Source organism: Bos grunniens, chromosome 29 (genome assembly GCF_055505025.1).
Source record: "Bos grunniens cultivar Pamir isolate PY7600 chromosome 29, Bosgru_T2T1.0, whole genome shotgun sequence".
In the NCBI taxonomy this organism is placed as follows: Eukaryota; Metazoa; Chordata; class Mammalia; order Artiodactyla; family Bovidae; genus Bos; species Bos grunniens.
In genome coordinates this window covers 14,004,050-14,022,872 of record NC_141193.1, presented here as the reverse complement: position 1 = coordinate 14,022,872, position 18,823 = coordinate 14,004,050, and the positions used below count along the sequence as shown (strand labels likewise).

Genomic DNA, 18,823 nt, shown 5'->3' with positions numbered 1-18,823 from the left:
AGATAGTTCATATCTCTGTGTGAACCCAGATATCTTAAGATAGAAGGTGGGAAACCCCACAGGACATCTCCATTTCTCCCCTGCCTGAGTCCAGCTGTAATTAAAGTGTGATCAGGTATAGGACGGATCTAGAACTGATGGAAAGGCTCCTAGAGAACCCCCTCCTTTGTTCCTGACAGCAGCAGGGACTAAAGGGGTCTCGGGAGAGTCTATCACAGGATCCAGCTGCCTCTGCCAGTCGCCAGGTTTGTAGTTATACTATTTATCACACATGTAAGAAGAAAGTTTGTTCTGAAAAAGGGAGAGAAATATAATCCATTCTCTCATATCATGTAGCAGACTGTAACATTCTGTGTGGTATCCATTATGAAAATTGAAGGCAGACAGACCAGAGTTCAAATCTCAGCTTTGGCATTTCCTAGCTATGTGTTCATGACCTGAGTTACTTAACCTCAGTTACTTTGTCTGCAAAATGCTCACAGCAGTGATATATAGCTAGAGGAATTGCCTGATGCCTACAGGGCTGTGGAGTCTAAACACTGATGCTTGCTGTAGTTGTTATTATAAATCACCCTTACGGGAAACCTGAAGTTCCTCCGAGAAAGCAAGGGGTAAATCAAGGTCAAGGCAGAAGTGGCACATGCTGCATATGTCCATCTCAGTTAACACTGCCAAATATTCTGCCACTCCTATGTCACCTGGCAGAGAGAGCATTCTTTTTGAAAAATTAAAAAAAAAAATAGTGAAAAGAAGATTGCAGTCAGAAAGAATAAATTCAAGTCTCAAATCCATTTATCCACAAGCAAATTATTTCACTTTCAAAGACTCCATCTCCCTGTTTGCAGGGATGCAGGTAGGATCAAGAATAGTGAGAGAAAAAAGAAAAAGAACAAATACTCTTTAAAAGGAAAAAAAAAAAGCGAGGAGACACAGCGAGTAACTGAACTGTCAGTTGACAGACCAGTGAAAGCTGTTGCTCTTATGGGAGAACTGGAGAGACCAGCTAGATTTTTTTAATTAGTTATTATTATTTTTTAATATTAACTTGGCTTATTATCAGACAGCCCACTGTCTTAGCTGCTCGAGGACATATGAGATCTTAGTTCCCCAACCAGGACTCAAACCCTTGTCCTTGCATTGCAAGGTGGATTCTTCACCACTGGACCACCAGGGAAGTCCCTAGATTTTAAAATAAGAAAAATTTGGGGAATTTCTCGGAGTTCTATACAGTTTATATTTTTACCTGTTAGGGTCCAAGAGAAACGAATTAAACCAAGAAGGAGATGTGTAGGACATTTATATACCACCATGGTTCTCAAACTTCACCAGCCTCAGAGTCACCTGGAGAGTAAGTTAAAACAGATGGCTGCAAATGGCACAATTTCATTCTTTTTATGGCTGAGTAATGTTCAATTGTATATATGTACTACATCTGCTTTATCCATTCAGCTGTTGATGGACATTTAGGTTGCTTCCATGTCCTGGCTACTGTAATAAGTGCTGCAATGAATATTGGGGTGTATGTACACCGCAATGTGAATGTACTTAGTGCCACTGAACTGTACAATTAAATATGCTTAAAATGGTTAAAATAGTATGTTTTATATTATGTATCTTTTACCACAATTAAAAAAAAATTTTTTTAACAGGCAGCTGGTCCCCATGCTTGGGGGGTTCTTATTTAGTGAAAGTGAAATTGCTCAGTCGTGTCTGACTCTTTGTGAACCCATGAACTGTAGCCTACCAGGCTCCTCCATCCATGGAATTTTCCAGGCAAGAGTACTGGAGTGGGTTGCCATTTTCTTCTCCAGAGGATCTTCTTGACCCAGGGATCCAACGCGGGTCTCCCAAATTGCAGACAGATGCTTTACCGTCTGAGTCACCAGGGAAGCCCTTCTTATTTAGTAGGTCTAGGCAGAGGACCAGTAGTCATGTATGGATGTGAGAGTTGGACCATAAAGAAAGCTGAGCACCGAAGAACTGATGCTTTTGAACTGTGGTGTTGAAGAAGACTCTCAAGAGTCCCTTGGACTGCAAGACCAAACCAGCCAGTCCTAAAGGAAATCAGTCTTGAATATTCATTGGAAGGACTGATGCTGAAGCTGAAGCTCCAATGCTTTGGCCACCTGATGTGAGGAGCTGACTCACTGGAAAAGACCCTGATGCTGGGAAAGATTGAAGGCAGGAAGAGAAGGGGATGACAGAAAATGAGATGGTTGGATGGCTTCAACAACTCAATGGACATGAGTTTGAGCAGGCTCTGGGAGTTGGTGATGGACAGGGGAGCCTAGCGTGCTGCAGTCCATGGGAGTCACAAAGAGCTGGACCCGACTGAGTGACTGAACTGACTGAACTGAACTGAGGCAGAGGACCGAGAATCTACATTTCTAATAAGTTCCCAAGTGAAACAGTCTCACCTGTCCAGAGACCACACTTTAGATCCATGGCTGTAGGTACCAGAAATGAGTTTGAGATCAATTAAGAAAAATGTTCAAAACAAAGGCCCTTCTCCAAGAATGGTCTCTGGTGGTGGTATGGTGGTTTAAATCACTAAGTCATGTCCGACTCTTACAAGCCCATGAACTATAGCCTGTCAGGCTCCTCTGTCTATGGGATTTTCCAGACAAGAATGGAGTGGGTTGCCATTTCCTCCTCCAGGGGATCTTCCCAACCCAAGAATCAAATCTGAGTCTCCTGCATTGCAGGTGTATTCTTTACTGCTGAACCATCAGGGAAGACTGAGGATGGTGTCTACTCATCAACACACAGATGCTAAGTATGTCCTCTGTGCCAGGCTCTGTGCGGGAAAGTTTCTCACTTAATCCTGACAACACCCTCTGAGAAAGATGTTATTATGATCTACCTGTCAGAGATAAGGAAACTGAAGCCTAAAGAACTCATGCAACTTGATCAAGGTCATGTCACTAGTAAATGAAGAGACTGGGAAAGGACCCAAGGATGTCTGAATTCTTAGCCCTGATGCTGTCTTGCCTTTCTGTTTATTTTTTAGCTTATTAATATTAAATAGTGCCAATTAATTAGCCAGCCAAACCCAGGTTGGTCATTGATAGGTCTGAGTGTTTCTCTCCCTCTGGAAGCAATTAGGATCATGGTGGGCTGGGATGTGATGGAATTCATTTTGTAAGTGCGACTTAGAGGCACTTCCTATTGGGCAGAAAACTCCCTGATAGCAGACTTCTGGAATCTATTGTTTTTGTTCAGTCATGTGTGACTCATTGCAATCCTAGTAGCTAGGCTCCTCTGTCCTCCCCTGTCTCCCAGTTGGCTCAATTTATGCCCATTGAGTCAGTCATGCTATCTGGAATCTAGGAACTGTAGAATTCAGTTTCCTGCCAGCAGGGAGTGTATCCTTTAGGGGGAGAGACAAGATCAGCAGCTGCAGCACTTAACAGTTAATATCAACATTAATGATACAAGGGACCTTTTCTCTCACCTGAATGCGAAACCTTTCCAGCTGTGTCTTCAGAATCTGAAGCTACTTATCTGCTGCCACCCATGGTGTGGTGGCTCTTGCTCATGAGCATAGATAATGAAGAAATTCTCCAAGCCTCTCAGCTTATCGGGGCTTCCCAGGTGGTGCTAGTGGTAAAGAACCTGCCTGCCAATGCAGGAGACATAAGAGACATGGGTTTGATCCTTGGGTCAGGAAGATTCCCTTGGAGGAGAGCATGGCAACCCACTCCAGTATTCTTGCCTAGAGAATCCTATGGACAGAGGAGCCTGACAGGCTACAGTCCATAGAGTTGCAAAGAGTCAGAAATGACTGAAGAGACTCAGCACGCACTCAGCTTATCAGGGGTCAAATCATGATGAGATCCAAGTTTCATTTCAAGCCCTTCCCTTCACAACCGTTGCTAATGCTCAGGACTCAGTTGTACCTACATGCTGTTAAGGGTGTGGCCACTATCATAATACCCAGTACCTTGGCCCATAATGGTTTAAACCCAGATAAATAGAAATAAGCAAAACTCCTACATGGTCCTAACCACAATACCAACTGGGACATGACTCATGAGATGTAAAGGATGACTGTCCATGGTCCGTCCTGGGAAGACAGGTAGCAAGAGATAGTCCAGTTTTCTGCTCTAAAACCAATTAATGTTGAAAAGTGAAGCGAAAGTGTTAGTTGCTCAGTCATATCTGACTCTTTGCAACCCCAAGGACTATAGCCCACCAGGCTCCTCTGTCCATGGAATTTTCCAGATAAGAATACTGGAGTGGGTAAGCCATTCCCTTCCTCAGGGGATCTTCCCAACCCAGGGACTGAACCGGGTCTCCTGCATTGCAGGCAGATTCTTTACTGTCTAAGCCACTAGGGAAAAGTCATACACAAATTAGCTTCATTAGATTAAACCCATAACTAGTTATAAACTAGCTACAGATTTTAAAGGGCTGAGAGTACAGCTGGGGATAATGAGAACCTGGATAAAAAGTAAAAAATCACCAGGATCCAAGGTGTTTCCTTCTCTTTGTCTCTCTATTTCTGTCCCTCTCCCACCACCTGCTTCTTCATCTATTTCTCCCTACCCCTCAGCCCTGCTATAATATCAGCTTCATTCTTTTCATTCTAACTGATTTTCTCTACTACCCTACACATGACACAATTGTGACACTCTCCAGCTCTGCATAACCCCCTCAATCTGAAATGGTTCTTGGGTCCAATTCCACATTCCCAAGATTGGAAAGTTCTAGGCCCAGCTGGGGTCCCTTGTCCACCCCTAGGCTGTCAGCTGTGGCCAGGGCAGGGGAGAGGATGGCGAGGTCACATCCAATCACTCAGATACTTAAGGCAGGCAGATTGAAACATTGACCTCAGCATTGTAAACAAAGCCACTGCCTCAGCTGAAAACAAGAGTCTACAGGGATAAGGGGCCCCAGGTAACCTAGTCTTGCAAATCCAAACCCCCCAAAAAACAAAAAACAAAAACCAACATGTCCCAAAGAACACAGACTACAAGGAAGGGAAGAAGATCATTCTGTATAATATCATGCTAGATGATTTCGATGTTTTTATTTTTGGTGATTTTTATTTTAATGAAGAAGCTAAAGATAAGGATGGGGTCAGATGCAGCACATATTAATTTTCTCAGAGGAGGGAAAATGCACCTTCTTACCTGTTTTGCAGCACTTGAGCATCATGATGGAGCAGGGAGTTGGAGCCAACACTGTGCCTGGTGTTACGGCACCAGGTAATGTGTACATGATCCAAGCCAGGAATCCTGTGGCTCCTGGGAGCAAGGGGCAGCCTGTGGGCATGGCCACTTACTTAACATCCAGAGTGACCGAGAGTGATGCAGGAAGAGCAAACTTACAGACGCCACGCGTGGTGATCCAGAATCCAGCAGAAGTGAACGCCACACAGGGTCCGCCCACTGCGCTTCAGCATCCGACAGCAGTGGCCAGTTTGCAGACCCCACCTGGGGAGATCCAGTACTCACTGGGAACCACAGACCTCCAAACCCAGCCTGGAGGCCCTCAGAATCCCCCCACATGTGCCCCTGGGCCGATGTATACCTCCAACCAGTTCCAATGGAACATGCCATTTGGATCATCTTTTACGTTCGATCCCAAGAAATTCATAAAGGACGAGGTCAGGACACTAGGGGTGAGTGTGGTCTCTCTTTCTCTCCAGTTTGGGTCCCTTCATGAGCCCGGCTGTAGTGAGTGCACTTGGATAAGGAAGGGAATGGATTTAGAGGGCAGAGGACACGAAGGTAGGTGGCAGCTTCTGGAGGTTGGGTCAGGACGACTCCACAGAGGCCAGTCTCTCCCTTATTTTCATCCAGAAACCATCCTTGATGACCTCAGAGGGGCTGTTGTAACTACAGTACCTTCTGGTAATTGCCACAGGACATGCATAAATTGTCCTGGTGCTTGAAGAGTACAAACTGGCCAGCTCTCCTGAGAGGACCCAACCACCTGCTGGGGGCAGAATAGGACAGGCTCACACACACCCCAGCCTACCTCTGTCTGTCGATCCTTCAGGGACAGACAAACCAGTGTACTGTGCCAAGAGCAGGGGATTGTTTGCCTCCAAAACTTATCCAAATCAAATCTTGGATTAACTTCTATAAAACACTGCCAGTAAAAATAAGCAATCTACAATAGGAATAGAAACAGGTTTTATTTGAGCCAAACTGAAGTGTGTAGCCCAGAAGACAGCCTCTCAGATAACTCTGAGAAACTGCTCTGGAGAAGTAGGGTGGTTAGCACAGTTTTATATCTCATTGGATCTAGTGTACAATTCTTTAAGGTTTCAAAAAACAAAAAAACAGATCAACATGTACACAGGGAGTCAGTGTGGCCTTCGCACCTGGGGGTAAGTGTTAGCTTCTCAGTCGTGTCTGACTCTTTACAACCTTATGGACTGTAGCCTGCCAGGCTCCTCTGTCCATGGAATCTCCAGGCAAGAATACTGGCATGGGTTGCCATTCCTTTCTCTAGCAGATCTTCTGGACCCAGGGATCTAACCCACATGTCCTGCATTGGCAGGCAGATTCTTTACCATCTGAGCCAATGCACCTGGGAAGGGAGGCTTATCACTGAAGGAGCCCCAGCGTTGGCATCCCAGGAAGGGAGGCATTTCATCTCTTTGTCTTTTTTTTGGACTGTGCCAGGTCTCAGTTGCAGCTTGTTAGATCTTTTTTTTAGTTGTGGCATGTGGTATCTAGTTCCCTGACAAGGGATCAGATGGCTCCTTGCATTGGGAGCACAGAGTCTTAGCTACTAGACCACCACAGAAGTCCCCAAATTTCCCGGGTGAATTTTTTTAGGGGGATCAAGGTGCATAGCTCTCAGGGTCTTAGTCCTTGACCAGGGATTGAACTCACTCTCATCAAGGAAAGCGTAAAGCCGTAAGCTCTGGACCAGCAGAGAAATTCCTAATATTTATTTAACGTAGACATTCTTTACTTCTGGTCAATATGCCCTTTTCTTTAATAATTAAAGCAAATGTACAGTGGAGGTTTGATAGGCCACAAACAGGCTGTTTTAGTTAGCATAATGTATATAAACCAGAATGACTTCCCCAAACCTCAGTATGGGAAGTTTTCTTTGAACAACAGTATTAGGAATAGAAATACTGGTCACAGGCAGGAAATGAGATTATAAATGTGTGTGGAAAACCTTCAATAGGTGAAGATATTATATGATATTACATAGTAGTTATAAGTTCATGTTATGATTATTTTCCTTATTAATACTGGACAAATGCTTGTTAACTTTGGGTTCCAATTACTTTAAAGTCTTTCAAAAGAATTATTTTAAGTTAGAGCAAATGCCAGGGAACCTGATCAAACATAGAGAAAGGTCAAAAACATGGACTCCCTTTAGTGAACTACAGTTCATTTGGGAGAAGCTATGCCTTTATCTTAAGATAAAGTGGGCACACAGATGAGATCAAGCATGTTATTTGATGAAGCAGTGGACATGAAACCCAGATCTGTACACTAAGCTCTAGACTCATTGAGCATGAGAGCTGACACATCTGTTCAACACTGATCACTTGACTCCTGAGCAACCTGAGGCCTGAAGAAGTCAAATGTCACCTTAAATCTTCAGGTATAGCAAGTGCTGCAGGATCCCCAAACAGGAGGTATTTTGTCCTGAATGTGGGGCTGTCAGTAAAAGGATGTATTTGGTCGTTGAAAGAAAGATGGGATTTCAGTAGGATGAGGGTGAAGCCAATACCTTTCAGACAGAAGTGGAAGAAAAGCAGGTGGGAAGGAGGAACAGCACAGGCTTGCAGGCACTGAGGATCCCACAGCAGGGAATACACAGGGGTGGGGCCTAGGAAAGGTGTGGGTGGAGGGCTTGCAAACACTTCCCAAGTGGCAGGACCTATCTATAAGCTTTATGGGCACTTAAAAAAAAAAAAAGAAAAAAATGTGGCCATGCCTTGTGACACATGGGATCTTAGTTCCCTAACCAGGGATTGAACCCATGCCCCCTGCATTGGAAGGCAGAGTCTTAACCACTGTATTGCCAGGGAAGTCTCCATAGGGCCCTCTTTCTAATCTCTGCAACCAGTGGTTCCTAACCTTTTTTGGCACCAGGGACCGGTTTCCTGAAAGACAGTTTTTCCACAGGCGGGGTAGGGGGAATGTAGAAAGCAATGGCAGCCCACTCCAGTACTCTTGCCTGGAAAATCCCATGGACAGAGGAACCTGGTGGGCTGCCGTCTATGGGGTCCCACAGAGTCAGACACGACTGAAGCGACTTAGCAGCAGCAGCAGCAGCAGCAGCAGCAGGGTGGGGGGAATGGTTTCAGGATGAGCATTATATTTCAAGAGCATTATGTTTATTGTACTCTTGATTTCTGTTATTGTTACATCAGCTCCACCTCAGATCATTAGGCATTAGATTCTGGATGTTGAGGACCCCCGTCTACAGCAACCCCGCAAGCCAGATACGGTCATCCCAGTCTTAGGGAGAGACATAGGGAGGGTGCTTGCCTGAGACCACGCCAGAGCCAGGATTCAAGCCTGTCTGGTATGCTGCCAAAGCCCCCGCCCAGGCATCTTCTCTGCAAGCCTGCAGGTGCAGAGTCGAGAGGGAAAGCCATCCTGATCTGTTCTATCCCCCACCCCTCCATCTTCCGTTTATGTCCATGGCTCTCAATTCTGAGTGTACGTTGGCATCATCTGTGGAGCTTCAAAACAATACCTTGACATGGACTCCACCCCAAGAGATTTATGCCCTAAGAGCAGTCATGCTCAGGGATTCTGGGATACAGTCTGGGCTACCGAGGGAGCTACAGTCCCACAGGCCCCCAGCTCTGCTCTTTCTCACGATGCCTTGTCCTCCCTGCAGGCCATCCAGATTCTCATCGGCCTGACTCACATCTTCACTGCCATCAATCCTTCACTGTATCATCAATATTCTTATCCCGCAATATCAGGGTACCTGGTCTGGGGAGGAATATTCGTGAGTACAAGGCCCTGTGGCTTCCTTCTGGGTTCTGAGTTACCAGACCGGGATGGGGGAGTGAAAGAAGAAAGAGCCTGGAATGCACTCCCAATAATAGGGCTCTGGGAGCCCAGAGTCAGCCACCTAAGACTGTAGGTGCAGGACAGGATTAAGGACCCGGCCCGGACCCCGTGCTCCAGCAACTCGCCCCCTGCCTCTAAGGAACTTTCAGCTATTCACAAGCCAATCACGTGCTTTAATTATTCCACCCTCTCGGGGTTCTCATTTGGTGTAAATGTAAATATGTAAATCATGTATAACCCCACCCTTATTCTCCCATGCCCTGTTGCTGGGAAAGATTGAAGGCAAATGGAGAAGGGGCAGCAGAGGATGAGATGGTTAGACAGCATCATTGACTCAATGGATATGGAACTTGAGCAAACTCCAGGAGAGAGTGAAGGACAGGGGAGCCACGCTGCAGTCTATGAGGTCGCAAAGAATCAGACACTACTTAGCAACCAAACAACTACAGAATCACATGACCCTCTTGTAGATAGAAAGAGCAGGGTTTGTTTGTTCACGTCCATTTGCTAGATGAGAAGACTGGGGCTCAGAGAGATTAGGCAAGGTGACTACAGGCTCACAGCCAGGAAGGGTTGGAAGAAAGTCCTGATCGAGCCCAGGCCCCCTCAATTCAGGGCTCTCATAACTGGACCAAATTCTTCCTGCCTCTGGGTTCACACATCCGTCACCTGCCTCACAGCATCTAGGGCCAGTTAGGACCCCCAGGCTGGAGCAGCAACTTGCCTAGGGTCACAGCAAGGTGAGTTAGGAGCAAGAGTGGAGCAGAAGCCTAGGTCTCCCGTCTCCCAGCCCCAAGGCTCTGCTCACCCTACTACCCTGTCCCTGCTTTTCCAAGATCACAGTCGAGAATAGAGTGGCGGGAGGCCAGATGATCCATGAGTTTGGGCGATGCCTGTGCCCAGGCAGTGGGCCCAATGGGGACCAGGCACAGAAATAAGATGTCTAGTATCCTGAAACAAAATTTAGGCTTTTAGGGGAAAAGATTTTAACCTAGACACAGAGGAGTTCGGGAATTGTGGCATCTAACCACTGGGATGGTGAAAATGTTGAGAGGAGGTAAACAGACATGCCCATCTTAAGAAACAAGGCATGTAGGCCTTGAAGACTCAGAGCTACACCTCTGAATGGACTGTGGTCTTTTCAACACACTGTACAACTGCTCTTACTCCTTTTTGTCTGCGTAGTTTATCATCTCTGGATCGCTCTCAGTGGAGGCTGAAAAGGACCACAGTTCTTGCATGGTGAGTTGTAATTCCATCTTTCATCATCCTTCAATGTTAGAATGTTAGAATGTGACTCTCCAGGGGCCTCCAAGTAGCCTCCCAGAGTGGCCTGGTCCTGGCCCCAGGGTTCAGCGCTCTTACATACCTTACTTCATTCAGTCCCCACATGCCTACAAAGTTCTGTGATCCTCATTCTGTAGAAGAGGAAACCGAGTCACAGAAAGGTCGGGTGACTGGACTTAAGATCACACAGCAGGAATGTGGCCAAGCTGGGGTTTAAACCCAGAGCCCTCTGATCCCACCACTGTGCCTTCACCTATTGCATTTAATTACTCAAACACTTGGCATTTTGGCAAATGGCCAAGTAGTCACAGCACCATGACCTTGGGGTGCTCTGAATTAAACAGAAGGTCAGGTAGAGACCAAGTGGAAATGTGTGCACATTTCAGCCACCTCTGTAAGGCACCTCCTGCCCTCCCCTTTGGCTAGACCTATAAAAATGAGGGGAGTGTGTGCCTTGAACAGTTCAGAGTTCAAACCATAGGACACAGGACCCAGAATTCCCTTGCACCGTCAGAATGTCATCCTTTGTCTCGACAGCCAGAGATACACCTATGAATGTTTTGTTTTTGTTGAGGCCTTTAAGAAGCTTAGGGATAAATGTAGAGCTTCTAAGGGCCCTCCTCTCATCCCTGGCTCCAGGTCCTTCCTGCCCCTCTCCATGTTCTCCAAAGGGCTTCTTGTCTCTTCTGCCTTTTCAATGGGAAAGCCGTGGGTTAGCTAGGGGGCTGGGTTGTCCCGTGGAGGGTTTCCAGTGACCAGTCCTTTCTCTGCAAGGCAAATGTCTGCTGCCCCTCAGTCTGCCTTACTCCATCCCCTTCAACAGGATAAGAGCCCCTTTCCCAGGCCCCCCAACTTCAGCCGAGCTCACAGTGCTCCTTAATCGACGAACAAAAGCGGATCGAACTCTTGTCCTACATCTTCTGGGAAATCCAATGACCTCTCCAAGATGCCTACCAATTCCTGGGGGGCTCCCAGTCCCCCCTGGTTCTGATGATTGACTTCCAGATGAAGTGTCTACTTCCATCTCTACTCTGCTTGCCAGCCTTCCCAGCCTCCGCCCACAGGTGGACACAGTCCTTCCCTCCCCATCTCCATCCCCATGAGCCACCTTCCAGGGGAGGCAGTTGAGCAGGGGACATTGTGAGTGATTGGAGGATTTCAGCATCCCGACACTGGGCAGAAGATCCCTTAAAATGGAGTACTAGACTTTCTGGTTCTGAAAACCCTCCCTAGCCAATCCTGCCAGCCCAGACTCCAGCTCCCTCCAGCAGGACTGAAACGTTCCTCTCCCTTCTCTCAAGGCAATCCTCTAATCCCAATTCATGCCCCCTGCCACCATCACCCCCATCCCTGCTCATTTCTTCCACAGAGCAGCTCCGCATCCTTGCCACCTCTCCTCCCAATCTGGCTTTTGAATCTCATTTCCTGCACTGGCAGCTACTTTTGGAGGTATTTCCCCAAACAAATACAGCTACAGCCCCTGGCCCAGGTGGACTCTGCCTATTGAATAAAGAATAATCTCACCTCAGTGAGTTTAGGATAAGCTGGTTTCTCCACAACCCACCTCTTTCCTGCCCAGGCTCCCCTTTCCTCCTGCTCCCTGAGGAGTCCCCACAAGGCCGGCTTCAGACTCGACTCACCGGTGCCTCTCCCCCTGCCTCTTCCAGGTGCATGGCAGCATCGGCATGAACGTGGTCAGCGCTATCGTTTCCCTGGCTGGGGTCTTGCTTCTTGTTGTGGATCTGATCTTTAACCTGGCGGTGAGGATCCAGGCTACGAGCATCCCAGGCTTCCGAAAGATCGGGGAGGCTTGTTTATGAGGCTGTTCCAAAGCAGGAAGGAATCACAGCCAAATTCCACCCTCGTATGACAGCCCTAGTCCTAAAATGTGTTATTTGTTGTTGTTCAGTCGCTCAGACATGTCCTACTCTTTGCAGCCCCATGGACTGCAGCACGCCAGGCTTTCCCATCCTTCACTATCTCTTGGAGCTTGTTCAAACTCACGTCCATTGAGTTGGTGATGCCATCCAACCAGCTCACCCTCTGTCATCCCCTTCTCCTCCTGCCCTCAATCCTTCGCAGGATCATGGTCTTTTCCAGTGAGTCAGCTCTTTGCATCAGGTGGCTAAAGTATTGGAGCTTCAGCTTCAGCATCAGTCCTTCCAATGAATATTCAGGGTTGACTTCCTTTAGGATTAACGGGTTTGATCTCCTTGCTACCCAAGGGACCCTCAAGAGTCTTCTCCAGCACCACAGTTCGAAAGCATCCTAAAATGCGTAACCCTCACCAAAACCCCTGACTTCTGAGGCAGGTGAGATAGATCCCATTTTATCTGAGATTCAGATAGCTGGAGCCAGGTGGCCCCTCCTTATACCTGTTCTGTTCCTGCTTGGAGGCAGCAAACGCCAAGGCAGGCAGGTGGGGCAGTAGCCACAGTCAGACCTCAAGGCCACCTGCCCCCAGGAAGCTGTTGAGGGAGGGACAGCTGGTGGCAAGAACAGAAGGTGCTGTCCCCAGGTTCTCCTCTTATCTGGGGCCCCCAGAAGCAGATGCTGGATCCGGGATTCAGGAGCAAGTCATTTATTTCAGAAGTTCCCTTAGGAAATACTGGTAGGGGAGAGAATAAGATGAACAAGGAAAGGAAGGCACAGATAAAGGGTGTCACCAAGCAAGTCACTGCCGGAGCTTAATCCTGCTGGGACTCTAGCAGACAGAGAGGACACTGCCTCAGAGTTACATCCTGTCCTGGGTAGGGGCCTGCGGTACTCGCCCACCAATTCCCACCATCACTGATTGAAAACTACTCCTGGGGGCATCAAATGCCACACATGTGCCAGGGTGCTTGTGAAGTGGGTCTCACTTTGGGTTCCTCCCATAGCTGACTTTTTTTTGTGGCTGCACTGGGTCTCATTGCTCTGTGCAGGTTTTCTCTAATTGCAGTCAGCAGGGGCTACTCTCTAGTTGCAGAGCGTGGACTGCTCATCGCAGTGACTTCTCTTGCTGCAGAACACAGGTTCTAGGGCTCAAGGGCTTTGATAGTTGTGGCACGTGGGCTCTAGAGGGCAAGCTCGGTAGTTGTGGCACACGGGCTTAGTTACCCCGAAGCCTGTGGAATCTTCCCAGACCTGGGATCAAACCCATGTCCCCTGCATTGGCAGGCAGATTCTTTACCACTGGACTACCAGGGAAGTCCCAGAACTGACTTTGAGACAAGCAGCTTATTTGGGGGAGGAAGCAAATGCCAGCAGGGTGATGAGAAATGGGGTGGGGAAGAGAAGGGACCAGTAAAGATATAATGTAATCAAGCCACTTACCCTGAGTGTTGGTTCCTAAACCAGTCCCCAACCCTGGAGGGCAGGGGGAGACTGACCAAAGAGGCAGCCATGCCAGACTGGCAGGTGGCACGTCTAATAAGACAAGGAACTGACGTATGAGGCTTGTCTTGGGCCGCTGCAAGATGAGTTGACCTCTGCACTGCCCATCAGAATCCTACAAATGCAATTGCATCCAGTCCAGATGGTGTTAACACCACCTACTCTCAAGGCTGCATCCTCAAAAATGACTCCCACTGCAGAAGTGCATTCCAAGGGGAGGGGTGAAGACCTCTGATTGCCTGGGTCCAGCTGTTAGAGGACTTCCCCCAGGTGACTTCATCCAACACTGAAAACTCACCTGGGAAAGCAGTGCAGACACATGCTTCAGTCACACCCTCCTAGCCCAGGGGTGAGAATCGAGGGTATTTATCCACTAGCCCCTGTCAGTCATTGATAGACTGCTGATCTGAAATCCTCCCGGAATTTTAGACTTGTTGTATGAAAAGCAAAGTGGACCCCAAGGACCAGAGAAAGCCCCAAGGCAAAGAAACGCAGGTGCCAGTAGTTGGAAGTCTGGCTGTCGTGCCCTCAAACGTACCATGGGGGCGTGTGAGAGGGGCACCCATAGCAACTGCTCATGGAGCACGTGCCAGAGGGTCTGGGGCTCTCCAGCTGAGGCATGTGGTGCTTGCCTAAGATGAGCCCTACAGGCATGGATGGTCACAGGACAGTCACCTCTGTGACAAAACCCTTCCCATTCCTCTCTGCCCCTAGACTGACGTGAAGACAATTTCCGGTGGTCTCCTCCCCTTCGTCCTGCTGGAGTTCTGCCTCACTTGTGTGGTCTCGCATTTTGGGTGCCAGGCTACATGTTGGAACCAGTTTGTGGTGAGTGTTGGGCCCTGCTCCAGGAATTAGAGAGTGTTCTGGAGGTAGCAGAGGTGACTGGACATTGGGAGAAGTGGGGCCTGAGAGGACATCTTAGTTGGTTCAGAATGTTATAACAAATATACCACAGGCTGCATGGCTTATAATTATTTCTCACAGTCTAGGAGTCTCAGATCGGGGTGCCTGGATGGTCAGGTTGTGGTGAGAACTCTCTTCCTAGCTTTCGGATGGCTGTCTTCTTATTATAGCTTCCCTATTTTACAGAAAGATAGGGAGAGCTCTCTGGCATCTCTCTCTCTAAGGGCACTAAACCCGTTCATGACCGCTCCCCTCTCATGACCTGCGAGCGTGCTAAGTCGCTTCAGTTGTGTCTGACTCTTTGCAACCCCATGGATAGTAGCTTACCAAGCTCCTCTGTCCATGGGATTCTCCAGGCAAGAAAACTGGAGTGGGTTGCCATGCCCTCCTCCAGGGGATCTTCCAGACCCAGGGATTGAATCCACGTCTCCTGTGTCTCCTGCATTGGCTGGGTGGGTTCTTTACCACCAGTGCCACCTGGGAAGCCCCCTCATGACCTAATTACCTCCCAAAGGCCCCACCTTTGGATACCATCAGATTGAGGGTTAAGATTCCAACGTACAAATAAGTCCATCTCTGCTCCAAGTGTTATCACTTCCTCCAGGAGGTTAGCCTGAGCTTCTTAGGGTAGCTGGATTCCGAGAGCAGTGAGACACAGCCAGCCCCATAGGCACAGACTTTTAAGTCCCTGCCCATATCACATTCTTTAATGTCTCTTTGGCCAAAGTAAGTCACCTGGCCAACCCCAGATTCAGGGATTCAATGTGCCCTCCTGTTTGATAAGAGGAAGACAGGGCAGTCAAGGCTCCATAACAATCCTGACATCCTAGGGCCAGCTGGCTATTAGCCCATCCCAGGGCCGGGGAGTGTGCCTTGATGAGAGGCCAAGGCCAATTCTACTCCCCGGAAGAGTCTGCCCAGATCACGGTTCTCTAGTGCTTCCATCTAGGCTCTCTGCAACCTTGACTCCATCCTCTGAACTCTTGGCTCCACGCTTGAAAACATTTTTTCTTTTCCATAAGAAGTGACCCATTTTCCATATGAAATGGTCCACCTTTTTCATCTTGAGGAAGAAGAATAGCTCTCTCAGATTGCCTCCTGTATGAAGAAAGTAGGACCCAAAGGCCCTTTTGCAGTTTGAGCAGCTCCAAGTTAATCCAAGACGATGGTCTGTTTGCTGACACAGTTTCCTTTAAAACAGTGAGAATGTTTGATCAGATTATGGTTCTTACTGTTTGACAAAAATCACACCTGAGATTATGTTCCAGACATTCCTCTCTCTTTTAGAGTATCTATTTTGGGATTAAGTTTCTGTGGGACCATGCCCTTAAAATTCTTAGAAGCTTCTTTGTCTAGCTGAAAGGGTCTGCTAGTCACTGCCTTAAACCTTTTATAGATCTTAACAAAGAGTTGTATAGAAACATCTTGGTTTGATCTTTGTTCTCAGGCCTACTTTTACTTCAAATGTCATTTATCTGTGAGGAACCTGGAAATAAGAGACAATTTTATTTTCTAATTTTTCAGGTCCCAGGCCCTCTTTTTTTCCCCTCTAAATATTACTTGTGAAATGAATCATTCTTTATATGATCTCTTCCTTATGGTACTTTACCATATGCAGCTAGGAGCAAGCAACTGACATTCCCATATAATGCCTGGTGATCTTCTTTATCAGGGCTTCCCTAGTGGCTCAGATGGTAAAGAATCTGCCTGCAGTGCGGGAAACCCTGGTCTCCGTAGCAAGAGGCAAAAGTTTTTAGGTGCATTTTCTGTCTTCCAAAATGCGACAGTCCTTCACCACTACATACCGTGGGTAATTATACATCTAGCTGTATGCCAGTTTCCTGGCTACTTCTCCAGCCTCACTGGCCATCCAGTCCCAAATCCAAGGCACATGTTAGATTTTGTTATCCTGCTTCTAGCTACCGATTTCTCTGTACATTAGCTTTTGCTACATATCAAACAATCCCCAGACTTAGCCCCTTAAACATAGCTGCTTCTGTAGTTGATGATTCTCTGGGTCTGCTGGGTAGTTCTTCTGGTTTGGGCCAGCTCAGCTGACCTCTGCTGGACTCGCCGTGAGTCTACAGTCGGTTGGTGAGTTGCCTGCTAACTGTATTGTCTCAAATACTCTCAATTGAATGTCTGCCAGTTGACACGCCAACTGGCCTACTTTTCTCTCATCACCCAGTGGGCCAGCCCAGTCTTCTTTACATGGCAGCCTCAGCGTTTAGAAGGGCAGCGAGAGAGCAAGCCTGGATTTGCAAACATTTCTCTCACATTTTCTCTGTTGGTCCATTGACCCAGGGAAGTTCCATGACTAAGACCAGCATCAGTGAGGGGAGGTCTACCCAAGGGCATGGCAACAGGAAGGGGAAGAATTTGTGGCCATTTTTGCAACTGACCACAGGGGAAGTTGATGGCCTCATATCCTTTTGTCTTTCAGAACAGGACAGAGGTTCCAACCGTAGTCATTGCCAACCCAGCCAACACTCCCACCGGCCCCTTCAACGCTACTTACAGTACCACTGGCCATGTCAACGTTATCACCAGCTCTGCCAACCCCACCTCCCCCACCAACGCTGCAGTGATGGTGCCCCCTGTACCCTCCTAGGAAGATGTATCTGATTTTGCCCAGAAACAGACAGTCTGTTTCAATGACGAGGAGGAGCCATTTCAGTTGACGCTTTCCTTCTCCCGGAAACTTACAGAAGCACATGCCCAGCAGTGTTGCTGGTCCAGAATGAACAGTCACCTTCTCCCTTCTTTACCCCTCACTTTCATTTATTGATGTCTTTTTTTTTAATTCATAAATCATTTCCTGGGACACGGCATCCTTTAACCTTGGTGAAGTGCAGGGTGCACTTTTACTGTCGCTCCTGGTGGAGGTGCACTGTTCAGTGTTAGCCACTCAGTCGTGTCCGACTCTGTGACCCCATGGACTGTAGCCCACCAGGCTCCTCTGTCCATGGGATTCTCCAGGCAGGAATATTGCAGTGGGTTGCTATTTCTTCTCCAGGGGATCTTCCCGACCCAGGGATTGATTCCGGGTCTGCTGTTCTAAATTGGTGCCTCAGTCATGGAACTCTTGGAGGTCCAACTTTGGTCCCTTCCCCAAAGCTCTGACTCTGACACAGTTGCCCCAAGGAGCAAGGGGAGCAGTGGAGAGTGTGGACGCTGCAGCTGAAGTGTAGATGCCTCAGCACTCATGGGTGAATGAGTAGAAGAGTGTATGGACCCACGTGCTACTGTCTGGGGCTCTGGAAACGTGACTCACCCGTACCCGAGAAAGAGAGCTAGTCAGGTGGCTCAGTGGTATATACACACTAACTTAAAACACCTTATCTTAATGAAGAGGTACCTTCCCCATTTGCACAAAGTGCCCTATGGACTAGTAGTGTCCTGGCATGTGCTTTCAGCCCATGGAGAGTCAGCTGCTGGGGAGTCCCCTCATCTCACTTCCCCCTCCAGAGTCCTGACTCCAGCCTGACAGCAGACCCCAAAGTGGGACTTCCCTGAGGGTCCAATGGCTAAGACTCTGAGCTCCTGATACACGGGGCCCAGGTTCAACCCTTAGTCAGGATCCCATATGCCGCAGCTAAAAGACCCGGGATGCTGCAATGAAAAGATCCTGCATGCTGTGACAAAGACCCAGCACGGCCATATCAATACATAAAACATTTAATTAGTTAAGCTTTTAAAAATGATGGAAGGTGGCAGTGGCTCCTTACTCCAGAGTTACTTCCAATTGATATGTCAACAAGGGACCAACCAACCTCTATCTTGCTAATGTGACAACTGCTCCTAGCATAACTGCAATAAGTGATTCTGCTCAAGCATCTCTTTTTCTACTAGCAGTAAGGAAGAGGGAGCAAAAAAAAAAGAGTGAAGAGTGGGAAACTCCCATCCCATCATACCTGATGGCCTGAAGTGTCCCAGCCACAAGCCCTGGATGACACATTTGTGTCACTGATCATCAGAAGGCCCTGTGACCACTGTGTAGCCCTTATGGTGTGGTTCCAGAGGTCATTCTAATATGAAAAGTCAAAGGGTGGGAGGGGGAGCTGGGAGGGTAAGGGGCAGGACCATCAGTAACATGTATACAGCAGCTGTATTTCATGAAACACAAATATTTCTTTTTTTTTTTTTCTTCCGCCGCCACTGCCCGAAACACAAATATTTCATCTCCCAACAATAATACAGGTAGATATTTGAAGCCTGTTTTACAGATGAGGAAGCTGAGACTC

At 47.8% G+C, this 18,823-nt stretch overlaps 1 protein-coding gene across 1 annotated transcript; it reads left to right on the top strand.

Moving 5' to 3' along the window:
• Nucleotides 1-5,149: 5,149 nt before the first annotated feature.
• On the top strand, nt 5,150-17,410 carry MS4A18 (membrane spanning 4-domains A18). The gene is made up of 6 exons (XM_086383096.1): nt 5,150-5,626; nt 8,833-8,946; nt 10,197-10,253; nt 11,966-12,058; nt 14,388-14,501; nt 17,023-17,410. Exons 1-6 carry the CDS (start codon nt 5,159-5,161, stop codon nt 17,188-17,190), a joined length of 1,014 nt encoding a protein of 337 aa, XP_086239222.1. The 5' UTR covers nt 5,150-5,158; the 3' UTR covers nt 17,191-17,410.
• The last annotated feature ends 1,413 nt before the right edge of the window (nt 17,411-18,823 follow it).

Excerpts from the sequence above, each read along its gene's own strand:
- MS4A18 (XM_086383096.1), top strand. The coding sequence starts at position 5,159 with ATGATGGAGCAGGGAGTTGGAGCCAACACTGTGCCTGGTGTTACGGCA. Across the intron at positions 12,059-14,387 it reads ATCTGATCTTTAACCTGGCG|ACTGACGTGAAGACAATTTC; the intron begins GTGAGGATCCAG and ends CTCTGCCCCTAG. Across the intron at positions 14,502-17,022 it reads CATGTTGGAACCAGTTTGTG|AACAGGACAGAGGTTCCAAC; the intron begins GTGAGTGTTGGG and ends TTTGTCTTTCAG.